The sequence below is a fragment of the Mesoplodon bidens genome, assembly GCF_964165515.1.
Source record: "Mesoplodon bidens genome assembly, chromosome: 1".
Taxonomy (NCBI): Eukaryota; Metazoa; Chordata; class Mammalia; order Artiodactyla; family Ziphiidae; genus Mesoplodon; species Mesoplodon bidens.
In genome coordinates, this window is record NC_138176.1 from 81,445,895 (window position 1) to 81,473,757 (window position 27,863).

The 27,863-nt window shown below is 33.5% G+C and overlaps 1 protein-coding gene across 1 annotated transcript in view; it reads right to left on the reverse strand.

Moving 5' to 3' along the window:
* The window catches only part of LOC308622145 (bifunctional heparan sulfate N-deacetylase/N-sulfotransferase 4), a gene marked incomplete at both ends in the record, with an annotated part of 257,940 nt that overhangs the window by 138,411 nt on the left and 91,666 nt on the right, over positions 1-27,863 (reverse strand). Inside the window, 2 exons of the mRNA XM_081243310.1 lie at positions 2,164-2,318; positions 9,838-9,925. Of these exons, the coding sequence (XP_081099436.1) occupies positions 2,164-2,318; positions 9,838-9,925 (243 nt within the window). The remainder of the gene's footprint in view (positions 1-2,163; positions 2,319-9,837; positions 9,926-27,863) is intronic.

Below are 27,863 nucleotides of genomic sequence, written 5' to 3' on the forward strand. Positions count from 1 at the left end.
AAAAGGACAATGTCATTTCAGTATGTGTGTTTAATGGACTTCACTTTAGTTATCATATTTTGATTATGCAACATATAATAATATATTTTTCTTACAAAGTATATTTATAGGCTTCAGTCTAGTTTCTAGCCACCGACTAAACAAATGTAATTGTTCTGAATGGACTCTAAATAGCTTTCAACGTTTCATTACAAAGCAATTACATCTGAGTCTTTCCCAGTTCTCTCAGCATGGCTTTAAAAAAAATTACACAAACAGATGAAATCAACCATTATGAAATATAATCTACATGCCTAAAAAGCGAGGCTTCAGAGTGGGAATGAGGTTGGGGGGAGGTTTAAGCCAAAAGATAAATACAGTCTATTTTCAAGGTAACTGCACTGAGAGAATTCAGCATGCTTACTCAAGGTAAGTTTATTTTTTTGAAAAAGGAATATTTACTTAATTTTCCAACGTTATGAAGCAGTACAAAATTTTTAGACATTCCCAAAAAGTAAGTGAGGATCAAACTTTTATAAACCCATATTTTAAAAAATATTTGGCTTTTGTAAAGTAAGACAACTGTATAATTGTCTGGATTTAGAAATATCATAATTGATTAATTAACACCTATTGAATACTTATTGTATTCCAGGCACTGCTCTAAGCACATTATACATTTCCTCAAAACAGTCATATGAGGTAGTTGTCATGATTATTTTCATTTTTACAGATGGGGAAACTGAGACACAGGGTCTAAGTAATTTTTGTTCAAGATCAAGCAGCCATTGATGGAAGATCAGGATTCACACACAGGAAATCTGGAGATTGAGTTAATGATCTTAACTGCTTTTTATACTCCCACACTTACTAGTAAGGATCCTATGTGCAGATTTGACACAGTCCTGGAGCTTTAGAGATGGAAAGAAGGGTGAGCCATTAACATAATAACTAGGCATAACATTATTAAATATCATTGTACTCATATGGCCTTGGGTCTATGCCTCCCAATTTGGCTTTTAAAAAATTAAACATATCAGCAATCATACAGTGCAAATGAACTGTTTATTTTAAATGAAAACTTGAAGACAGAGTTTTTAACTGGGGCCCAGGGTCTTTGGGGAATTCAGATACCCCTTGTGACCAACTGCCACACTGTGTGAAGATGTGAGAATATGCATCTGAGTATTTTTCTGGGGAAAATATTTCTTTCATTAGATTGTTAAAAGGATACATGATTTACTTGATATCCAGCACAGGGGTGGACAGACTTCCTCGGTAAAGGTACAGATAGTTAATATTTTAGGCTTTGTGGGACATATAATCTCTTTTGCAACTACCCAACTCTGCTGTTGCAGTGAAAAAACAGCTGCAGACAATGCATAAAGAGGAGAGTTGTGGTACTGTTCCAATAACACTTTATTCATGGACTTTGAATTTTATATAATTTTTATGTCACAGAATATTACTGTCTTTGTTTTTCTTTTTAAGACGTAATTTAGAAAACCCCAAACAAAACTATCTTAGTTCAGGAACAATAAAAAGCAAGCAGCAGGCCAGATTTGACCCATAGGCCACAGTTTGCCAACTGCTAGTCCAGAACAGTGGTTCTCAGAGTGCAGTCCCAGCAGCAAGGGCATCCTCTGAGAATTTGTTGGAAATGCAAATTCTCAGGCCTCTTGGACAATCTACCAAACCAGAAACTCCAGGAGTGGGCCTAGCATCTGTGTCTTAAGAAGTCTTCTAGGTGAAAAAGTTACATGCTAAAGTTTGAGAAGCACTGATCTAGAGTCATTGTTCTAATGATTCAATTAATCCGTCTATTTATTCACCCTTGCAACAAATACTTTTTAAGACGGCAATTACCATGTACTAGGAATACAATGGAGAAAGTACTATTTTCCCTCTTCATAGAATAACCCTTCCATAAATCAGGAGATGGTAACTCTCTGTCAACGACCAATTTTTCTGAAATACATTTTACAGCACATCACGACCCAATACATATACACACACCTGCCTGAAACAAAATAATATGAAGCAATGTGTACCCTTAATACTTGTGATGCATTCTGGTATCTTCTGTTCCATTCTATATATTTCTATTGGATTAAATCCAATAAATTGATTTAACAATATATCACAACTCATAGTTTGAAACATTCTGCAATAAAATGTGCTCACCAGTGCAAATTCCTTGTTGAGAATCATCTGCTCCACTAAAGATGACTCATTGTGGAAGAGATGGGGCTGCATGTGGCTCCACATGTGAGGAAACCACCAGAACTCATCCACAGAATGAAGTAAAAGGTCATCTCCTTCATCCTCCTCTTCAGTCCCTGTACAGCATATAAAATGGCTTAAGTTAAAATTCTATATTAGCTAAAGCTTACACTTGTCATATTTTTGTTATTCTTCTTGCTACTGATACATAAATCCGATTTTGTGTTGTTCTAATAAAAGATAAGTGACCATACCCTAAATTACATCAGAGGCAATGTGGGTTGGGGGGTAAGTGCAGATAGTTGTTTAGATGTAGAACGTAGGGGAATTTTATCACTGACATTGTTTAGAATAGCTAATATATGGTGGTAATAAAAAAAAAAGACTGAGTTTTTGTCAATTTATTTTTGTTTTAAATTCATTAACTCTTAATTCTCTCCTTTGTTGCATACATAGGGGAAGCGTAGTCAAAGGTGATTATTCTTTTTACTCTTAAAAATATTTCTGCATATAAGTCTAATACTGAGCTGAAAAATCTTTAAATTTAATTGATGACGTTTGTTGATTTTTTTGATTTTAAAATAATATGTGCTTACTGAAGAAATGTGAGGATAGACAAGTGATACATAAAATTCAAAAACAAAAAACAAAACAAAACAAAAAAACATCTTCCAGAACTAACCCAGTGGAAATGTTTTGGTATCTTTCGTTAAATCCTTTTCTACTTATTTTTTTTAAAGCTGAGGTCTTACTGTATAAATACGTTTGTGTTCTTACATTTTAAACTTACCATTATGAACAAACATTTCTCATTTTGATATAAATATTTCATAAAATGTAAACAATAAATCTATTAACACAATAGTTACTTGACTTGAGAGTTTAAAACTAATATAATTTCTTATGCTCTATTAGGAAAATTTGCTAACAATGCCCAATGCATAGAAAAAAGTATTTGTCATGCCACAAGTGAAAAAAACTTAAGGAAAGGAAGGAAAAACAACATCAGCAGCTTAGTTCCAAGGAAATTCACTATGTTGCAGGCTATCCAAGAACATTTTCACTCTATGAATTTATAGTTTTTGTACAATTTTACAACATTCAGTCCAATTTAAAAATATTCTGAATCAATAGTATAAGAATTGATGCCTATGTGCTCTCTAGATACTTAACTAAATAAGTAAAGTAACAAATCCTGGCTTACAGTGTGAGGTATATTTATTTGGACTATTTTTTTTAAATTGGAGTATATTTTCTAGGTGATTTTATATCCTTTACTTAAATAAATATTAAGGAAAAACTTTAAAAGACTCTTCTTTAAATATTCCATTTGAGTGCCCTATAGTAAAGACTGCATGAATCATGAAGTAGTGCCATGAAATGGTTAAAGCATATATTTGTTAAAGCATATATTTGGCTATGTGATCTTGTATAAGTTAAATTCTTTGAGTCTTGGTTTCCTGGTTTAAAAGTGGGGAAATGAATATCTATCTCATAGGCTCTTGTGAAGAGTCAAGGAGATCAATTTATTAAAGCACTTAACATTGTGAATTGCAGATAGTTAGCATTCATAAATATTAGGATTACTTTCTTCTTAAAAATAGTATCTACTGGTTTATACCTGTGGTGTTCTAAATTTACATGTTTTCACACATTATGAAAAATATTGCCTGCCTATATTATTAAATTCTTGAAGTCAGAGACTGGATCCCTTTAATATGCATTGTATCATGCCACTTCCCCAGGAGAGTAAATAAGGGAATAATTTAATTCAGTCTTAATATATATAGTCAGTGAATTTTAGAGCCTTCATATGTCTGCTTAAGTGCATGTCAATTTCTGTGTGTATTTATGTATATGCCATATTCTTGGTATATATTCCACAATCCATAATTCTCAAAAGGTGTAAGGACCACCAAGTTTAGTTAGCGTTTTGGCACTGTTACCGCTATAACAGTTGCTACTATATAAATATATAAAGGATAAAGAAATAGGACTTTTGAATGTGATAAAGTTCTATGAATTAGATAAGCAGACAAAAATTCTTAATTTTTGTTAACTTGAGCCAAAACTGTTAGTAATATAGACTTACAATTCATTGGCTTTTGTTAATATATGGAGAATTTCAAATATTGAAATCCAAATGAAGAGAAGTTTGTCACTTCCTCAGATGGATTTTAAGTATGAAGTGTTTATGCCATAGACCAAGTGTCTCTCGTGGTCATAATTTAGCAGACTAAGGCATAGATTAGAAAGAGCTACTTTATGTCACATGAGATGAATGAATTGATCGTTCTCCCATAGTTCTGTTGTGTTTTGAATATAGAATGTTTGAGAAATGCTTACATTCACTTTAAACTCCACAGATTGTTATTGGAAGTGGCAGGAAGCACATAATGCATACTTGACCAAGAAAGAGGTCAATTACTCAATTTAAAGAAAATTTTGCCAACTATTGATATAAACAGATGTATAACTGATCCTAAAATCTTGGTGATTTTTATACCAGAGAGTGTGTTAATTTATAAGTCCTCCCCACAAGGTTAAGAGTGATATTTAGAACCTCTTTTTTTTACTCCTTGGATTAATTCCCCATCAGACTTTCTCTTATTTTATACAGGTCATATAATTCAAAGCCACATAAGCCTAGCTTATGACACTAGAAATTGCTTAATGAAAAATGTGATATCAAGTCATGCTGAGGGACCAAAGAAGAATTTCAAATATTTTCAAATCAGCTAAATTAAAACATTAAATTTTTGGCTCCTTGTATACACTTATTTTTATACCTAATTTATGATTAAATTACACTTGAGAATATAATTTACAGTTCATGCATGACTATATTTAGCACAAGTTCTAGTACATTAAGGTGTCTATGTTCAAGTTGAGCCTTTCACTTCTAACCTGATCTAGATTCAAATCTACATCATTGTTAATTAAAAATATGGTATTTTTTGTTCTCATTTAAATGTTATGTCATTTTGCTTTACTGACTCCCAGAGGATAAAAGTATTTTAATTCAGAAGTAAAATATTTATGCACTCATTTCTTTGTTTCCGCTCTTGGAGGATCTGTGTTATGAGATAATAGCGTGCTCCTTGAAGTTTTTAAGTCTGCCAAAATAAGAATAAATTTAGCAAGATTTGGGCTATAGGTTAGTTTCCATAAGGCACAGTTGTGACATTAAAATCAGATACATAAATGAATGCAATACATCGTATCAAGGAGAAAAACTCTATAACCATCCTGATAGATGCAGAAAAAGTACTGGAGAAATTCAACAACCATGCACATATATTTTTAAAGTTCCTCAGCAAATTAGGAGATGATGGAACTTCCTCAACCCAATAAAAGGCATCTACAAAAAAAAATCTACAGCTAATGTTATATTTAATGCCAAACTAAATGTTTTCCACCTAATGCTGGGGACAAGGCAAGGATGTGTGATATCATCACTTTCAGTGTTGTAATGGAGATCCTTGCCAACTCAATAAAAAGATAATAAAATGCCTACAAATGTGAAAGGAAAAAGTAAAACTTACTTTATTCGTGGATGACATGATTGTACATATTGAAAATCCTAAAGAATCTACAATAAAAACTATTATAATTAATAGGTGAATATAGGAAGACTATAAGATTAATATTTAAAAAACCATTTGCTATTCTGTATACTAAGACAGTGAACAACTACAAAATAAAACTCAAAAACGCCATTCACAATAGTATCAAAAAACATAAAATACCCATAAATTTAAGAAAAATGTCTAAGACCTCTACAATAAAAACTACCTTACTATTACTGAGACAAATTTTTAAAGGCCTAAATAAATAGAGAGATATGAGTGTCCATGGATCAAAAGATTCAGTTTTGTGGCTAGATCAATTTTCCCTGAATTATCTATAGATTCAGATTCTAAAATAAATCTATAGATTCAAAATCTTAGGAAGCTTTTTAAAAGAAATTGATAGATATTTAAAGAACTTATAGTGCTATAAAACAAAGGACTTAGAATAGGTGCTGAAAACTAGAAATAGAAGCTAAAACTATAAAACTTCTACATGTATTATAGATCTCACAATACATCGTTATCATTTTTGTTTTAAACTGTATGTTAACTTTTGAAGAAATTTAAAAATGAAATAAACTTCTTTTGTATTTACTTGTAAAAAATCAGATATATACAATTCCTTTGTCTGCATTATCAATTTTGTACAAATGTTTGTCTTATATTTGCTATTATATATGAAATATTGTAATTCCTCAATTGCAAGAAGAGGTTTCTAATTTTCTTTGTACACTGTACCTGGCACAGTTCCATATAAGTGGGTATAGAATAAACTCATTTTAAATAGTATACTAAATGAAAAGAATCATTTGATGATGAAAATTGATTACAAGCTATCTGTATTTCCAAAACTGGAAAATAAAGCCTGGGGAATAATTCAATATTTTAAAATAATATTTGATTCTTAAAAATACTTTAAAAAGTAATAATAATAATAGACACTTACATAGCATGACATGCTGTGCACTGTTCTAGATAAGAGAGATATTATTATTCCCGTTTTGGAGATGTGGAAATTGAGGTACAGAAAGGTGATCTGTTTATGTTCACATAGCTAGCGAAATGTCAGGGACTAGATTTAAACAAAAGCAGGCCATTTCCAATATCTAGTCTTTGAGCCAATACATTATACAGAAAAGCAAAGGCAAACAAAAGAGAATAAATGTGACACTGTTTTTTACTTTCATGTTTAAAAGTTAATAGTTTTATATAAAGATCTGTTTTCTTTATATAAAAGTGACCTCTTATAGAAAAGACCAGTATTTATCCAATTTATAAATATTATACGAGGTAATTGTTTGATTCGTATTCAATTCATTATGAGTTACAGAGAGTGGCAATGACTGCCACCAGAAATCATGTCTACAAAAAATATTTGTAGCCTTCCAGCCCTACAAGCCATCTTAATCCTGTAATGTCTCCATTTTTCAACTGAGTTTTCATTGTGCAGTTCCAATCATGCTTTAAATATTTCCAGACGAAAATATTTTACTCTGAACTCCATGCTTTTATTTTTTTACTTTTAATCAACAGTATGTCCTTCTCCTTTCAATTTGGCACCCATGAGTGACTGACTTTTAGGGAAGGCTTAGTGATATGTCCTTTTTTGGTGAGATTGTTTTTAGCATGTGAAGGACAGAGAAACTGAACAGGAAAGAATACATGGAAAATACAAATAAGTGAAGCAGTCTGAGATGGCAGAATCTATCATTATTACAGTGGGCATGTGTGATTAAATGTCTTCAAAACAATGAAGCTCATCAATCAGCATCGTCATGCATTGGGAAATCAGATCATCCCAGGAGGGATCTGAGACACTCATTATGACAAGGCCATCTTCTCATGGTTACACATCACAATCAAGTGCATAGGTGAGGAAAACACTTTTCTGATTTGTTAAGCTCGCAATAGTTAAACCTCCATATAGGAATGTGACTAGAAAGGGGAGAGGCATGCCCTCCCCACGGTGAATATCATCAATGTTTAACTCCACTCTGGAAGAAACCTTGATATCCCCGAGTGAATAAATAAGTACTTAATATATACGACTGCACCCTTGAAAAACATCATGGATGCATTTCAATGATTCTACACATAAAGTAGCAAATCAAATAAAGTTTCATATTTATGTGAAGGTAATTAAACTTCTAGGACTCACAAATTTATATATATATATATATATATATATAGCTTAGTCTCTAAAGTGAGTTATCCCACAGCATAACAGGATAGTGTTTCTTCCAGTATTTTTATTAGGTTAGTACTAACATAAAGAGTCAATAAGGTCCATTTAAGAGATATAATTATAAGACCTTTTTTTGTTACTGTTGTTTGGTTCCTTCCTCCAACAACCGTCCCTGTGATATTTACTAGTGTGTTGTTCATTTTCTAGTGGATGTGTAGTGTGTACATGTTCGGGATTATAAAAAAGAAATGGGAAGTGTTATAACCTGTTATGAACATTAATGCTGCAAATATCTGGCAGATTTAATAGGTCTAAATATGAAAAGTATATAAAAGCTGAGGCTGTTATCCAGATATATTTCAGCCCCAAAATGGCTTTACTTACCCTATACAGCTATTTAAGACAAAATAGTACTGTTTGTGTGTGAACTCCAACTAATCCCATATTTTTTTCCCCAGCGTGAGTAGATACAGCCTTTAGAGCTACCTGCTTTATAACTTCCTAGTCGGTGATTCTTAGGTCTGAACTCATTTCCTGAGGGGGCTTTTGAAAAGGATTTACAACACCATGTCTATTTTGAAAATTGTAAGCTAGAATTGCTTTGCCTGTGCAGATGTGATGACCCAAATCTTTCTCTGCAAAATGTCCTTTTAAAATATGCAATGATTTGATTTATCAACTGGTCTAAATACAACTTTTCCTTCTATTACTTTAAACATATTTACATGTTTCAGAGCAGGAGGAAAAAAGCATTAAAGAAAAGCCAATCAGACATTGCTACTTCAATATTCTAATAAACCATGCTGGGCTTCTTTGGGTAAACATTAAAAAGCCTCTTTGGGTAAATGAACTACATATATGATAATAAAAGACTACCTTTGCATGGGATATTTTTGATGAGTCACTAAACTGCATGCATTCATAGAGAATACTAAGAAATGTTTTCACTAAGATACTGTGAAGTAAGAACAATGCAGAGTCCTAAACGAAGCATTTAGCTTTCACCAGAGATGCAGAAATAGAAGCAGATAGTAGGTATTGCCCTAATACAGGCTGTAAGACACCATTTTGTGGCAGTTTTGTTATTACTATCCAACAATCACTTTTATGCACATAGTTTTCTCTATACTAGTGCCTGACATTGTAATGTTGCTATTCAGAAAATAAGAGTCAAATTCTGGAGGTAAAGATGGGTAAAGAGGTGAGAAATATCAGAACATGGAGTAGTGCATGAACACCGTTCACATTTTGAGAATCTGTTGAGAGGCTGAGACTGAACAGAAGTGGAACTGTGACTAGATAGACATGGAAAGAAATATAAACCTGATTGTGATGGTATTAATGCATGTTGGGCCAAATCACTGTAATATTTTTAAGGAAAATCCTACAAGGGAAGGTAAATTAAGCAAGATGACTCAAAATCTATTAAATTTCTTTGAGGCTATAAAATTCCTCTCTTATCACTAGATGTTTCCAAAAGGAAAATAATACATACAAAAATGTCACCTGGATTGTCCTACAATTGAAAAACACTGTCCATTATTATTATTATTATGTCATTGTCATCATCATCATCATCGTTGTCACTATGCTTCCTACTTAGACTATGCTGACACAAGATGCATAGACACACTTACAACAATGGTTATAGTTTCTTTTACTGAGTTGACAAAGTCAGTTCTCTTCCTCTTTTGCCCTTGATTCTAACAGTATTTGAAAAAGTAAACAAGTTCATTGATTTTGGATATGGCTACTCATAATGCACCCAAGTTTTTCCCATAATCAGCCTGGATATTCTATTTCTCCTACTTATGAAACATTAAAAGTCCTCTCTCCTATTTATATGTAGCTGCCTGAGAACACAAAGCTCCTTCTTACCTGTGTGGTAAAACTTCCCTGAAAATCCAAGGTTGAAGGTAAAATTTGCAACCTGAGTGCGCAGTAAATTTTGAGTCTCTAGTAATGCCTGAAATAAATAAGAGATTAACATGATTTTAGAAAAATAAATATGAAGATTTGGGATGCCTCTTTTTCAAAAGTGTATGCATGAGTGAAACAAAATGTGGGCTTTGTTGCTTTTTGGGTTTTTGATGGCTACTGGTATGTGCTATTCATATTTCAGGTATTATAATCATTATTGTTATTATTTTTATTGAAGGTTACAAACTATGAAGCAGTTAAGTCCTAAGCATATTATAAGCAGCTGAGAGGCAATTCTCTAATCACACAGCACTGAAATCATTTTTCATTTCTGTGTGAGGCATTTCTTGAATTTCAGATTATCACACTTCTTTTCCCTGGGGAAAATTTTTCAGAATTGTTGGATGCAGACAGGTCCTGTATTTGTTGGTAAAGGATAAGAAGTTAACTTTTGTTCGAGTAGCAACTGAGTATTTTACTTAACTGGATAACCTCTCCTATCATTTTTAAGGCATCATTATTGAGTTGAAAGCTTGGATTTTTACTTTACAAATTAAACAGCAATTTTTAGACTTTATAGGGTGATAATTACAAATGAACAAGGAAAGGACAGGTAGGAAATTGGTAATTCCATAAAGAAATATTCTCTAAACATTGCAAAAATTTTCCTAATTTCTCCTTTTGGAATTATTCTATGTTAATTTCTTGTTTGTAGACAGGATAAGAACATACTGATAATAATCTTTGAGTAAGACTTAGTCCTCTAAATTTTCTGCCAATCCTTCCACTGCTATTATTCCTATGTCGACATATGTAGTTTAATTCATAACTCTCATATCCTTGGGCTTTTTAACTTGCTTATTGATTTGGAATGCTTTTTTCATTTTTTAAATGGATTTTTAAAGGGGGCTTATTTTGTTCTGATGGAAGTGCAAAACTCATTTCAAATTAGAGAGATTATTAAGACATTTTTGTTACTACTATCCATCTTCTTTTTTCTTTTTTCTTTTTTTTTGCAGTACGCGGGCCTCTCACTGTTGTGGCCTCTCCCGTTGCGGAGCACAGGCTCCGGACGCGCAGGCTCAGCGGTCATGGCTCACGGGCACAGCTGCTCCGCGAAATGTGGGATCCTCCCGGACAGGGGCACGAACCCCTGTCCCCTGCATCGGCAGGCGGACTCTCAACCACTGTGCTACCAGGGAAGCCCCAGCCCCATCTTTTAAGATGAATAAAGAGCCAAAGGTTTAGACAATTTCTTTTGAGCATTAGTTATGGTGGTTAAGCATTTGCTTCAAAAATTTGTGAACCTAACTTTTTATTTCCCCAGAGTTAAGAGGGCTCTCCTGCAAATTTGTAAAGAAAAAAAAAAAAAAAGAAAGAAAGAAATGACCAAATAATTAAAAGGTTGATAAGCTATATAGTTTCTGGTTATCCAAGATTACAGTTATATTGCATGTAATCCTGGCTAACTTATTTAAATAATATCAATTAAATAGAAAAAGGAAAAAATAGACCTACTAGTTTGACTCTGTTATATAAAATATTCAAAAAAGTTCTCATAAAAAAGATCAAACTAGATACTAAAAAGAGAGTAGAGTTAAAAATAAATAAATTTATTGAACTAGTTGAGCTTATTGGTAAAGACTGTAGAATATAGCTTTAAAATTAAAAAAATAAAACCATCATGCATCCTTTTTTCTTAGGGAGTTCCTTTTTCTGGCACTCTTGTGTTCAGTGCACAATCCCTGAGCTTTCATATATTGAAATAGTTTTTTTTTTTTTTTTTTTTAATTCTTCCTTTCCCTGTTCTCCTCACCGCTCCAACCACATCCACTCAATTTTCTTTCTCTGGGGTCTTGAAGTAATTCTTTATTCCACATTTATTTATCCACCATCCATTCTTAAATTCAGTAAATATTTCTTGTAGGTGGATACACTGTTGGATTTGGCAAGCATAGTCTCTGTAACCTTGGGCTTTACTGAGAGGGAGAGAGATATTAAATAGAGGGTCCCACAAATGTGTAATTACAAATCATAATAAGTGCTACAAAACAAATCTAGAGCATGTTGTGATAGATGCAATAAGGGATTTAATTTAGACTGGGGAAGTGGGCCTACACTTGATGCTTTCTAAGGGGCCATTTTAAAAAGATCAAACGATCTATTTTTTCCCAATCAGCTTGCTACCACTTTAGGCAGGCCTTCATGTCTTTTTCTTGGGCTTTAAAACACGGTAGACTGCTAACCTTATTCCCACCTTCCTCTATTCTATTTTACACTCCACAGTCATGCTAACATCCTAGAAGCAGTAAATTCACTTTACCCTTGAGGTCAGGCAAGCCATTCACTTAATGACTCAGCTTAGTCGGTCATTTCACTTCTCACATCTTTTCCCTTATCTGTGAAATGGGATCATGCTTAACACTTGTTTCACACTATTATTGTGAAGATTACATTGTATAGGGCATACAAAGTGCTTAGTTAAGTACCTGGTACATAGTAAGAGCTTGATAAATTCTGTTAATGATCACTTAATATGCCATTCTCTTCCCACCAGTTAGGTATAAATGGTGCCTTCATATTTCCATATTAAGATACCTGCATTGGTATTTCCCCAAATCACCCTGTTGTCTGCACTATTCCCCACCTCCTACATTTCTCCATGTTTTGTTTTTTTTTCTTTTCTTTTGTCCTGGAAAGTGTCCAGCTGTTCCCAATCACATTTTCCAGTCCCAACCCATTTTTAAAGATCTAGCCAAATGCCACTTTTTTGTATGAAGCCTTCCCTGATGCCTTAAAGCTTTTCCTTTTCTCATCTCCCAAAGTAAGTTCCTAAATTGTTTTTCTTAAGACTTGCATCATTTTCCACTTTACTATATAACTTTGTATTTTATTTCTCCTTTTAGTCTAAAAGTACCAGAAGGTTGATCAAACCTTACTCATTTTTACACATGCCATGTTGCTAAATATAGCTTTGTATATGTGGAAGGCATTTAAAATATGATAGGAGCATATATTAATGCACAGCTGTCAATTGAATTAGTTTCATTTATTTTTATTACTAATATTTTTCTGATGGTAAAATGATAAAAATGGCTCATGGACCATACCATTAAATGATATAGATAGGATCTTGCATTTCATGAGCACATTCATAATATGGAAATTTTATAATCTTCTATTGTAAGTAGCCTAGTAAGACAAGCTCACAGAGGCAAGGGCATATGGATTTTCTTCCACTGGCGCTAACTAGCTATGTGAAGAATTTGACAGACCTTTCTATTGTTAAAAGAAGTAGAGCTGTCTAGTCACAGTCTCCCAACATGTAATCTTGATTAATGTGGGAGTAAAATGACAATTTCTGCAAGTAAAGACAAAACAAATGGATAAAAAGAACAAATTCTAAAAGATTCAAGCTTTCCTACTTCATTGTAACTGAATGTTCTTTGAGTTTCAAAATTCAAGGAAAGAAATGTTCCATGTCTTTCAATGATAAGAAAAAGAAAGACACAAATAAATATGTATAAAATGGATATAATTTTTAAAAATAAAACTCAGAAATAAATGTAAAAGAAGAACATGTTAAACCATAAAAAATAATGAAGAAATATAGAAAAAAATAAAGGATTGAAATACAGGAAAAATGTAAAATGCCAGAGGAAATATCAGACAGGAAAAATACAAATATAAAATTATGAATAAATAAAATGTAATAAAACCCAAAAAACCTTCTTTTGGAAAAATTTGTTAATGGACTAGAAATAATGTCTCAATTTGAGATAAAAATCAAATAGTAAAGCATAGGGAGTAGTATACAGCTGTATATATACTATTTTTATCTGAATATTTTGTGGGGAAATTTGACTAACTTTTGAAAACATTTGTAAAATAAAATATATACAGTGGTTGGATAATAAACCTTAGTTATTTTCTTTAATAGTTTATGTCATAAAAAAATATATAAATGGCTTTGAAGTTTTCCCTTGCATTATTTATGAAAGGCTCACTAAGTTATTTGATTGGGTATCAAAGAGAATAAATATATAACTTATTTAAGCAGAAGCAAACAGTCATTATTTTAACAAACATTACTTGCATTCACTTAATGTTCTTATAATAAGTTCTTCAGTATTTAATAAAGCAAGTCCAACTCTGCCCTACTGCAAAGTGTTATAGAGATCAATGGTTTTCAAACTTTACCAGACATAATACTTTCTAGAGGAGGCTGCTAAAATTGTTAATTCTGGGGACCCACTTGAAGAGTTATTGATTTAATCTGTCTATGATGGGGCCCAAGTATGTGTATTTCATTATAGACCCCAGTTGGTTCTTAAGAAGTGTCAAGCAATTGTTTCCAGTTTAGTCATAAGAAATGAAATGAATCACCAGGATGCTTTTCCCAGGCCCATTTTCTGGGTATTCTGAGTTACAGTATAAGATGGAGCCTAGGAATCTGTGTTTTTAACAGTGATTATTATAGTTTCAAACTGGAGATTATAGCCATCAAGGAACTTCAGGAAATATTGTTAGTGCACTATTCACATTCAAGTTCAAGGTATATTGCATACGTCTTAAGCCATTCTGATACTTAGATTGTTTATCATCAGGTTAACACTTTCTCTACATAATTAATAAGTCGTGACTGTATACATACTTTGGTATAGGCTTATGTTTTCAGAATTTCAAATCAAATACCAAAGTGTGATAGTTTTTGTTTGTCTGCCTTGGAAAGTTTTTTATTACATTCAATAATTCAATAAAAATGTTATCTTATTTACAAGATCTTACTTATCTTTTTATCTTACTTACAAGATCTTGATGTGGGATTCAGAAAAGGTTACATCTATACTTATTTTCCAGGTGGAAAAAAATTGCTTCATGGAAAGTTTAAATGGCCCACCCAGATAACACAACAAGAGGGCCAAAATTGAGCATGTTTGCCTTAACATTTGGTCCGACTTTAACCTCAGGTCTCTCTACAGTAAATCTGTGTGGCCACCCAGTTTGAAACAGACACGGAATTTCATGAACTTTTGTGCAGAGACTGTCAATGTACAGATGAAAATGAATAGGGCTGACCCAGGCTGAAAGTATGAAGCTTTTGAAGTTTGCCTTTGATAGTTTCTGCCTCCCTTCTTGCTCATCTCTTTCCCCTTAGAAGAAATCTCCATTCCTTCAGAAATCTACTCTCTTCCTTTTTTTTTTTTTTATAAAATCTTACTGCTGCTCAAAGAGGAAACTGTTTGATATAATTTATAAATTGACAAAAGCTTATTATACCAACAAGCTGAGTCTTCTAAAGAATTTCACATGGAACAGTTTAGCTATGATTGTGGAATGGGTGAGTTAATTGAGAAAGAATGAATGTATACTTCTGATATCTTTTGTGGGGAGAAAGGTTTGTGGCTTGGGGGGTCCTTCTGATGAAATCACATTCAATTCGAAGAACAACTTGCCAGGAAGAAAACACCATAGTGTTTCAGAGCAATTATCCTCTCACTTTCTGCCCATCACCTAAGTGTTCCACTGCTGTCTATCTTCTCTCACTTAAGTCTCCAGGAAGCAAGGAATCTGGAACTCTCTGGGCTCTCTACCACCTTGTGCTATTGTTTACTCATTTATCCATTCAAACAGTATTGACTGAACCCCTGCTTCTTGTTTTAGGCATTATTCTAGGTGCTAAGGACACAGTAGAGAATGGTAACAATAATATCTAACATAATTGTGTTAGGTACTGCTAGGTACTATGAGAAGCACTCAACTTGAATTATCTTTTTAAATCCCTCCATGATCCCTTGGGCTTCCCTGGTGGAGCAATGGTTGAAAATCCACCTGCCAATGCAGGGCACACGGGTTTGAACCCTTGTCCGGGAAGATCCCACATGCTGGGGAGCAACTAAGCCCGTGCACCACAACTTCTGATCCTGTGCTCTAGAGCCCACGAGCCACAACTACTGAGCCCGCATGCTGCGACTACTGAAGCCCGCATGCCTAGAGCCCGTGCTCCGCAACAAGAGAAGCCACCGCAATGAGAAGCCTGCACACCACAGCGAAGAGTAGACCCCGCTCGCCGCAATTAGAGAAAGCCCGTGTGCAGCAACGAAGACCCAACACAGCCAAAAATAAATAAATAAAATAAATAAATTTATTTAAAAAAATCTCTCCATGATCCCTTTATTAACCCTATTTTACAAGTGGGGAAAATAAATCGCAGAGAGTCTAAATACGCTACCTAAGGTTATGGAGATAGAAAGTGTCTGCCAGACAAAACCACTATATTTGTTGTTTTCATGGAGCTTACATTCTTTTTAGACATGCATATGATACACATGACAAATCAATCAAATAATTATTTAGTTGAAATTATTATTAATGTAAAAATAATTATAGTATATGCTAATATTGAAACTAACACAGAGTACCTACATTTTAACAGGATAGGCAATGTGTTGTATGAAGGTCTTTCTGAAACCGTGGCAGTTCAGTTGAGAGCGAGATGAGAGGCCAGCTATGTCTAAAACAGGGACTCCAGAGCGTGTGCTCCAGGCAAGGTGGCCAGTGAAAACAGGGCTCCATGTCAGGAAGGACCTTGGCACCTTTTTAATACACCACCCTCTACTTCACCTCACATAGGATATGATTTACATTTTAAATTGATTTCTCTGGCTACTTGTTGATAAGGAATTGTAGGAAAACTGGTAAGGAATGGGGGAAATGATTTAGGAGGATTTTGCAGTAGTTCCAGTAAGAGAAAATAAAGGCATGGCTCCTACTGGTGGTACTGGGAATGGAAAGAAGTAAATAGTGTAATTATTGATGGGCCGACGTGGGAAGTAAACCTGAGTGATTTCATTAATGATTCAGATTTCTGACATTCGATGAAGTGAGGGAAGATTTGAGATAGGCTTTGAGGGAAAATCAACACCTCCATGGCTACACTAAACATTTCTTCCCCACAGCATGATGGCTATGTTGTTGAAACCTCTACATCACCCCAACAGGAAAAACGGAGTTTAAAGTCCCACATCGTCATTGTTTTCAAACATTGGTACACATGATTAGAGGTAACTGCACAAAGAGTGTATATATTAGTAAGGGGAGTGGTCTCATAGTACAAGGAGTGCTTTTTGGATACCGGAAGGTTAAACATTGATACTGATTAAAGATACAGGCAAAGAGAAGAAAAAAAACTGAAAATTAGTTTGACCTTGTAAAATAATATTAATTCATGTCACGTATGTGAAGAGTCTGCATTTTCTGCTTGATTATCAAAGAACACAATGAAGGTTATATAAATCATTAAACTTGAAGTGCATTTACAGTGTTGTAAATTTTGATTGTATCAGCAAAGCACTCCATGTGTCTTTGACTCCCTTCCCAGTGGCTATGGATTGATTTGTCTTGTGCCCTAAACTGTGTTAACGGGGGAATGTCATTGGCATCTCTGTGTCCACAGAATTCTAAGCCACTGACTTCAGTCCATTCTGAAAGCATGTGAGATGAATTTCTGCTTCTGCTTTCTGATTGGCACTCTGGTTCTCTCCCTGGGATCAGAAAAATTCCATAAACGTGGTGAATTATTGCCCAGTTCTTAAGAGCCCCAGTTTCTCTTCAACTATATTCTCAACTTCAGCCCATAGAGGTCACCTCAAACCGTGAGTATGCCCTTCTCTCTGTACCTCTGTTTCCATGTTTTTCATGTTCTACCTAATCGATTGGAACTTTGAATCAAATGAATAAATTTGAATCAAATATGAACTCGTATGACCCTTCAGATAGTACTACTTGAACCACTGGCTTTTTCCTTTATAAGTTAGTTCTAAGTCTCATCTTCAATTGTATTATTTAACTTACTTTTTCTATAAGCTTTGCTCCCAAGTCTCCATCATGTCCTGCAAGAATTTTTGAGTTGTAAAAAGATAAATATAATGTAACTTTAGAATTCATGGTTCATGTAGCATGATTATTTCCTTAAAAGGATTTTATAAAGTAATGGCGAGAATAACTGTCTTATTTTCCCTAGGCCCAAATGTTTAAGTAAATGATAAAGTAATAGTGAGATAGAACTATCTTACATGAGGACTTCTTCAGGGATGTGGAATGAAACTGGTCATTGTAAGCCCAGTAACTGAAAGATGGCTTCAGGAATCATCAGGAATCAGAGAACTGAGAGAAACATACACGTGCACAACAAAATAATAATGTCAGACCTTTATTAAGTAAGGATGGGAGCAAAGTCGTTTTAACTCAAAATATTTCCAGAGATTCTAAGTAAGGATCTGCACTGAACTGGGTCCAAATTCTCTCTGTGTTAGGTTGAAACTATAAAATGTAACCTGAGTCACCCAGCATAATCCTGACTTCTGTGTTGGAGAGCCTACTTGATAGAAATGCTTTGTCCTGCTGTGCAAGTACCAAAGCAGGCACAGAATCACCTTTGGAGCTAGCTTGGAGTCTCTGAAGTGTGGAAGCTTGGGCTGACTTCAATAATGAGTCATCATGGATGATTTTATTATGTAAGAGATAATAACTAGTGAAACAAGAGTTCCTGATTACAGATTTCCAAATGGTGATCCATGGGTCACTAGGTCTGTAAAATGTAACAGTTCCATGAAAAAATAATTCCATGTTCAAAATGTTTGGGAAACAGTCTGTAGTATATTCCTCTTTGCAGGTTCTCAATTCATATTTACATGCTAAAGTCTTTAGTAGAAAAAATTTTGTACTTGATTTCTCTCAGCTTTTTCCCCAAACTATTTGCCAGCAACACACACTCCTACCTGCCTAATTTTAAGATACAGACTTAGGAAAAAAACATTAAGTGGATGGCTAATACCTTGGAGGTACAGGTATTTCCTGGGGTCATGATATCCTTGATCAAATACAGTTTCCTATTTAGTATCAAATGCAAATTGCAAAATATAATAGCTGTAACTTTACATGAAATATGGTTCTGCCTATGTATTCAGTTATATAATCACATTAACTCTCTGCATGTGATCTGTAGAAAAAGAGGACTTTTCCATTATTCCAGGATTTGTCATCCCACAAGAGCTTCAGATCAAAATCAGTTTCTTAGTATTATGAAATTGTGGAAATATACTTAGAAATAATTACCCTTTTGATAAACATGATGTTACTTTTTGGAGCATCTTATTCTTGTTGAAAACTTATTAAAAACAACTATTAAGTTGTTTTCATTACCTAAATTAAGTAAGGATACGTCTAATTAAGTAAATTTCGACATATCTCTAAATTACGTTTTACTTCATGATCCCCAAAAAAATAATTCTCATTTTATTTTTTAGGCCTTAAAAAATGTAGGCCTCTCCAGCAGCTGTCTCCTTAATCAAGGTCAGGTACTGGCCTCCTTCCTTAGGAATTGTGCTCTGCCTCTGTTCACAATCTCCATGTCTCATTCTCCATCCTCTGGTCACTCGGTACAAGTCTAGGGCCTCTTACAACAGTTCCTGGCACAACACAGATATTCAGTAGTTGTAGGCTGGTGTTGTAACTGACCTCCGTAATTTCATCTCTAGAAATATCCTCTGCTCAAATACAGTCAGAAATCTCTTCAAAATGTTGAGGTATCAGCTTATTAGCTATCATCTTTCATTCTTTTGCTTATTAGCTATCATTCTTTCATTAAATATTGTGTTGTAATAATTCCAAAATATTTCTTGAGCACAGAAGGTGTACACTCTATTCTCAGTTTTATACAACTCCCCATTCTTTCATGGATGCACCCGAGAAACACCTGAACTCTGTGACAGATTTTTAGGATATTGGAGACAGGCTTCAGACATTCCTGCCATAGCTTTGGCAGATATGTCTGTTCTATAATAATTCTCCTAAAAATGTCCTGGAACCTCAGAAAGGGAGTTCTGAGGATGGTAGGTATTCACCATTTTACTTTCAGTTTTACCTCTACAGCCATTTCATTAAAGATTAAAAAGAAAAAAAATTACTTTATTGTCAATTTCCATCATTCCTGTCCCACAGGAGCAAGGGATAAATTACTGAGAGGATCAAGGGATGTCTGCAGGTTTTTATCCACTTTTTCTTAGTAAGGTATAGTCTCTTCCTGTCTTCTCTGTGATTTCACTCACAGTTTCTCTCTACTCAAAGTATAAATAAATTTCAGGTTAAAATCCATATGATCTTTCCAGTGGCCAAACTCTTCCTTTCACTAGAGTTATTTCTTTAAGATTATACTAGAAAATTACAAATCATATGTTTTAACTTTATTACTATCTTTCTGTTATTAATTTTAAGGGAACCAAAGCTTTGCCTTACTTTTATTTGCTACATTAATAGTGTCAATCTTATCAATCTGAAGTTACCACTGGGGCAGAGCAAGTTGATAATGGTGAAAATAGCTGTGTGCAATAATGATTCAACTGATTGATATGCTGTAAATGATTTGAACAAAGATAAATCATTGACTTTATTGGGTATTGAAAAATTGCATAATACGTGTAGGATAGGTGGCATGCTGATATCTATATAGCTATCTATCTATATCTATCTATCTATCTATCTATCTATATGTGTGTGTGTGTGTTTTATGTCCCACAGTGAATATATTTGTCTTCTTTCTGAATAAGGATATCTATTTTTAAATACATAACTGGGCTAATAGATGAATAAACAGACTGCGTCTATTAGCAAATTTATTATTTATCATCAGGGTGTACTCTATTAAGGTGGTACATGATAACTTAATTGTTTAGACTTTTAAAAAGGATCATTACTTCAGAATATAGACATATTTGGATAAAAGGACAGGAGTGTCAAATTTAAAAAATCAAGAACATTCCCTTGATGGCTTAGAAAACAAACAAAAAAAGGTTATTACTGATAATAAAATTGAAACTGCAATGGTCATTAGAATTTTTCATTTGGTCATTATAATAGCATAAATTCAGTATTTAGTTTATTTAACAGGTGAAATGAGAAAAATTTATTTGTAAATAAACACATCTACCTGTAGTAACCAAATAGACTTTAAGTAAATACCAAAAACTTTATATCCATAAGGAACTGTACTCCAACAAGCATTTATCAAACCACTGGTATCTTTGAAGCTGTCACCTAGGTCTTGCTAATATACTGTGCCCCTTTAAAAATTATGTAAATAAGTAAATAGTCTCTGTGTAAGTAAGTAAATAGTCTCTGTGTAGAAACATTTCTGTGTCTTATTTTCATGTTATTTTACCATTTTGAGTAAATCTGGGTTAGTTAAAATTTTCATAATCAATTCCATAAACTTCAGAAAATTTTTCGTAGGCTACATAGTTTAATATTTTGCAAATGCACATTCAGATACACATATTTTAAATGCATATCACAAAAATCATTTCCAAAGGCTAAATATCAAATTATGCATCAAATTATATACATTGGAGACATTAAATCTTTACTGTTTAAGTTCATATGTAGTAGAATCTTCTCATTATACTGCCAGCAAGGGAAAGATGCATCTACTTGTAGTTTTCAAAAAAATCAATATGAAACATACATGTCATTATCTATATAGATTTGGTTATAAAAACCATACTCAAAGTATATTACCATTCATAGTATAGATATTTCAAGGTGGATTTTTCCTGTATGTTGTAGACAAATTATCTTTCAGCAAGTCTCTCCCCTCCCTCTGACAAAATTTAAGACTTTTGAAAATAAAAAGCTCCTGTGAGGTGTTGTTATCGCCCCCTCAAGCTCAATTCTATTTAAAGCCTAATTACAATTCAGGCTCTTAACAAAACAGTCTTGACATTATCTGATAAACACCTACTAGTCTACCAACTCTGCTTTCTGGTAAATGAAGGGAAACTAGTGAGATATTCATAAAGGAAGCCGACAAAAACAAAAATATATTAATGGCAACACTTTCTGTACAGCTCTCATTTTCCAACACAAGAAGGCAACATTCAAAATATTTTCTATGTAAAAGTTAGCCTTTAGAGTTCTATGACTGACTTTATCCACCTTTCACAGTATATTTTTTATACAGAATTTGGCTATAATTTAATTTTAAGAAGGACTCTCAATAAGTGAAATATGTTATTGTATTTACTCATGCAGGAAATATTTGAGTAGCTAATATTCCAGCTGTTCTACATAGTAGAGATTCAGCTTTGAACAAAACAAAGTCCTTTCTTTAGGAGTTCATATTCCAGTGGATGAGACAGACAATAAACAAACAAAGATATGGTGCAGTAAGATGACGGTACTAAGAAGCCATTGGGGAGTTTTGATCAAGCAGAGATATCATGTTCATTACACCTTGAAATCTGGTCATTGTATGAAGAATTATCTGGGTCAAGGAGGACATGTATGGAAGAGGGAAGCATTTAGAAGAAAGAACTACCCTATTTGAGGAATGAATGTCTTGGAGTTGGTGGTAATGTAGGAGGAAAGTGGTCAGATTTGGGATATTGCTTTTAGACATCTAGGCCTCTAAATATCACATGATGAATTGAATGCAGGTTGTGAGAGATCTGAATGGGGTGCATGATGACTACTGCATTTGTTCCCATATTTTGTATATCAGATGAAAGTTGTTTGGAAGTTACCAGCCACATCTATTCTCAGGGAGTGAAGTATCTCTTCAGTATCCCCAGAGTATCATTTAGTGTGTTGGCTTCATCTACAAAAAGCAGGTGTTCCTAATCCATTAAATGTTTTGGCCAAACAATTTTTTTCCATCTGTGTTTTCATGAGAGCTCAAAAAGTGTGGAGTGAAAGCAAGCTTTTTCAAATATTTTGGGAAAAAAAAAAACGTTGGGATGAGTTATCAAGTAAAACTACTGCTCTAATGATTTTTTATTTAAGAATATTAGATACAGGGTAAATGCAGAGGAAATACACTGAGACATATTTAACAAACCTTATTTAAGGTATCTGAAACAATGTAAAATGAAAAGCATATCATTACCAATCATTTTATGTAGATATTGTGGTATAGACATCAGATATTAAATAGGATTTACACTTTCATTCCATTCTCTGAACTGTTGAAATAAAACTCAATAAAACTTAATTCTTATTTTACTAATTATGGCTCATTTAGAATTATAAAAAAAACTTAACTGTTAGAATTTGTTGAAATGAAAGTCTTTTACTTCTGTAAATGAAGCGTAGTTAGTTCTTTTAAATAAGTTCTTAAGGAATCTCTTTCCTAGAATATATTTAATCAACTACAGGGACGTTTCATTTTATTAACTGACCCTTTAGTTTGACATTGCAAATATCTCTCACCTTGGGCCATGAATGAGATAAAGCCTCTTAAAAAATCTTACTCTCACATTCTGCATTATTTTACATTAATCTCCAGAATTACTTTTAGATTTTTGAGCCATCTGTATTCTTCCTAATTGCTGCATCTATTAAGCAAGACAGATATTTTTCTACAATATCCTTGTTAATTACTAACATATCCCACATTTACATAATACACTTTTTGGGGCAATTTCTGTGGTAACATTTCATGGCTAATAGGAAGCAACTTGCTTTCCTTTATTAAGTGCACTAAAACTTCATGCCCTAGACATCATTGATGGTAAACATTTGATTCAGCTCAAATTTAATGCACCGAGGCATTTTGCTGTGTCAATATTAGGTTTATTTATGTGCTGTGTTCTGCATTGTTAGCTGCTAATGAGACTTCAACTCTTATTGCTCTAAGGCCTGAACACTAACCTCATTTTAATGAGTTCATTATTTGCTGTCTTCTGAAAGGAAGACAACAAATTTTCCTTTTAATTAAAGGTCAAAACACCTCTGGTGAAGGAAAGGGAAGAGGTTATCAAACCCTAGGAGAAGCTGAGAGATAGCTCTTTCAGATTTCTAAGCTACGCAGAGTTAGTATAGACTGGGGCAGGTGGTGGTTTCTCAAGAATATAGACAGTCAATCAATCTCCAGAGACCAAGGTGCATCTAAATTTAAGACAAATGAGAACGCTACAGTATGATAGCTAATGTGCCTAAGACTGTAGAAAATGAAAGTCAGCCAAAGTAATTAAAGAGGCTTTACTCCTAACCAAAAGGGCCCCCTGGATCAATAGGGCTGCAGGAGCATGATTTGTCTTTTGCATGAGGAATGAGTTATGGGGGGTTGAGAGAAAACATGCTATATTAATTGAGCCCAGAAATACTAATCTCAAATATTTTATCACAGAATGTGAAGCAAAAGCAAGTCAATGTTTGGGGAATTATTTTTAATAATGTATAAGATATGTGGACCTAGCATGAGATATAAGAATATGTATATTCAGAGGAAACTTAGCTGCTAAACTGTGAAATTCCTGGGAATGCCAGTTCTTATTTGCATTTGCAGGCAATGCGTACCTCTAACCACAGGGGAAGGTGAATTTAAATAATATATAGTCCTGCCATAACAGATAGTATGAACAACTTGCTACTTATGTAAATTTTAATATGAATGAAACCAAGAGATTCGAGCATAACAATTACATGAAGCCTTTGCACTTAACAAATAGTGTGGTTAGATTAAAGACCAAAACACTTTCATTTTGCTCTGACAGCATACACATTCACACACGGGTGATTTTAATCTTGTACACTGCTTTCTAATTAATACTTAAATATTTAATGATAATATATTTTTAATTTAAACATATGCCTTCAGTAACTTTATATTTATACATGAAATCTAGTACATACCATTTTATGTTTCTAAGCATTGTTCCTGGATTAGAGTATATGAACCATAAATATTTTACTTCAATAAACTTTTTATTGTAGAATTTTTTAGATTTACAGAAAAATTGCAATGACAGTACAGACAGTTCCTATATACCAACACCCACGGCATCTTATGTTAGTGTGGTACATTTATCACTATTAAAGAGCTAATACTGATATATTATTATTAACTAAGTCTATACTTTATTCATATTTTTCTCAGGTTTTCCTTAATATCGTGTTTCTGCTTCAGGATACCACATTATATTTAAGTATATGTCTCCTTAGGATCCTCTTGGTTATGAGATTCACACTTTTTTTTAGAGCAGTTCTAGGTTTACAGAAAAAATAATCAAAAGTACAGAGTTCCCATATACTCCCTCTTCCCCGTATCCCCTCCCAGATTCCCCATTTGTTACAACTGATGAATTAACGTTATTATTAACTAAAGTCTATAGTTTACATTAGGGTTCCTTCCTTGTGTTGTAAATTCTATGGGTTTCGACAAACGTAGAATTTCATGTATCCACCATTAAAATTCCACGTAGAAAAGTTTCACTTCCCTAAAAATCCCCTGCAGTCCATTTATTCATCCCTTCCCTCTCCTTGTGGCAACCACTGATCGTTGTACTAACTCCCTAGTTTTGCCCTTTCTAGGATATCATTTAATTGAATGGTTATACAATTAAATTATACAATTATACAGCATGTAGCTTTTTCAGATTGGCTTCTCTCACTTTGCAATGTGCATTTAAGACTCCTCCATGTCTTTTTGTGGCTTCATAGCTCATTTGTTTTTATTGCTGTATTCCATTGTCTGGATATACATGTTTTGTTTATCCATTGATCTTTTGAAGGACATCCTGGTTACTTCCAAGTTTGGGCAATTATGAATAAAGTTGCTATAAACATTCAGGTGCAGGTTTTTGTGTGGACATAAGTTTCAACTCATTTGAGAAAATACCAAGGAGTGCAATTGCTGGATGGTAAGGTAAGAGTATGTTTAGTCTTGTAAGGAACTGCCAAACTGTCTTCCAAAGTGACTGTACCATTTTGCATTGTACCATTTTGCATTCATTTTGCAATGAATGAAAGTTCCTGCCACTCTACATCCTCCCCAGCATTTGGTGATGTCAGTACTTTGGCTTTGGCCATCCTGATAAGTGTGGTAGTGGTAACTCATTGTTTTAATTTGCAGTTCCCTAATGACATATGCTGTTGAGCATCTTTTCATATACTATTTGCCATCTGTTCATCTTCTCTCGTGAAGTATCTGTTCAGTTCTTTTTCCCACTTTTCATTTGGGTTTGTCTGTTTTCTTATTATTGAGTTTTTAGAGTTCTTTATATACTTGGATGCAAGTCCCTTATCAGATATGTGTTTTACAAATATTTTCTCTGGCTTGTCTTTCCATTCTCTTAACAATGTCTTTTGCAGAGCAGAAGTTTTGAATTTTACTGAAGTCCCACTTATTAATTTTTACTTTTATGAATAATGCTTGAAATAAAATTTATTTGGTAAATGACTCAATACAAAAAGGCAGATCAGTTTTTATTGATCATGTTTTTGTATGTAGCACTGTGATATGGACTAGAGTAAAATGATGTGGGAAGGAGACAATACAGTAAACATCCCTTGTCTTTAAGGAGAATAAAATTCTGTATAGTTGTTGATCATAAAGAAATTACTGTATATATTTATTTAAACACCATTTTATGGTTTTGTCTAAATGTGTTTAAATGAAATCAAAGGTGGTCAATTGTGTGCACTTGGAAGTTATCCAATAAATAAAATATATATTAACAACAAAGCCCAAAATATCCAGTTATGAGAGACAATAAAATTGGCTCTCAGTTTTCCCTTTGACAGTCTCCTTGCTTTGGCTTTTTCCAGATATGCAGAGGGGAAAATTAAGATTTGGGAAAGAAGAGAATTTTACAAATAAGGACTTATTTCAAAAGTTTTTTTTTTTTAAGTTGAGAAAATATTATACCATACTGCTATACTATGAATAATGTCTGTTGAGCATTTTAAATTTTTCAAAATATTGTCATATAGTACTTCACTTAATGTTCAGAATAATTCTGTGCATTGTTGTTATCTTTATTTCACAGCTGAGGTTAACAATTTATCAAAAAAGTGATGTGGCTCAACCAGGCTCTGAAATCTGAAACTTATGATTCCTAATCTCTTGTTCCTCACAGCTCCTATGGGACCTCTGGCTACTGTCCTATGTGTGCCATCATCTACTTACTGATGGTTAGCTGAACTGTAACTAGTTTAGCTGAGCTACGTATATTTTACTTAAAATAGCCACCTCAGTTTCAGAATTTAATGTCTCAAAGGAAGGACTTAAAACACACATAAATGAAATAGTATTTAAATTATATTATATAATCATAATTTAGTTTCATGCTGTGCTATATACAGTAAGTGCTTGAAATCTCAAATAAAGAAATGAGACTCAAATTACAAAGCATCTATATTGTTTCAAAAATTTAGTTGAGATTTTAAAAAATCTTTTGGCTCATTACTCTTATTTCCATGCTAAGAATCTAGAGGTGTTTTGGATATAGGAATTTCATCTGGTTCCACTGCTAAATTGGACCCAATCTGAAAGGTTTAGGACTCATTTATTTTGACAATAACCTGAATTAGTCATGCATTTCTTCATATTTTTCCTTACCTGATAAGAATAGGATAGGCTGCAGACTTATTAGGTGTTTTTTTTGCCCTCTAACCTTAAAGTTATTGTTTCTGTTTTAAAGAAGACTAGTTTTAGATGTGGTGGTGGCTGACAGGAAGAATGAGACATAGAAAGTAGCTTGGTCTCAGCATTAATTCCAAGTTGTTATGATGATGCCTTCCAGTGGATACCTATTCTGCTGACTTTTAGATCTGTTTTTGTTGGATATTTTATGTGTATTTTACATCCCTTTTGACAGACAAACAAATTTAAACTAATTTTTAAATTATATTTGAGCTTCTGTTTTCAAAACCAAGTGATGGAGGCAACTGTCTATAGAGGTTTGTTATAAATCCTGGAAACCTGTGCACGCATCAATTCTGTCTTCTGTCTAGGAGTTCTCTAGTTATTTAAGTTAAAATCCTTGTCCTTAAAGTGAACTTCCATAAACACATTGTTCCTCTGGTTTTGGTTGTACCACCTCAATTCAAGATGTAAAAGCAGATTAGTAATTCTGTTTTTATTCATGATTCATAAATGGTGAACTACATTCCATATCTTTTTTTCTAGGGGTACTGTTTATTGGCAA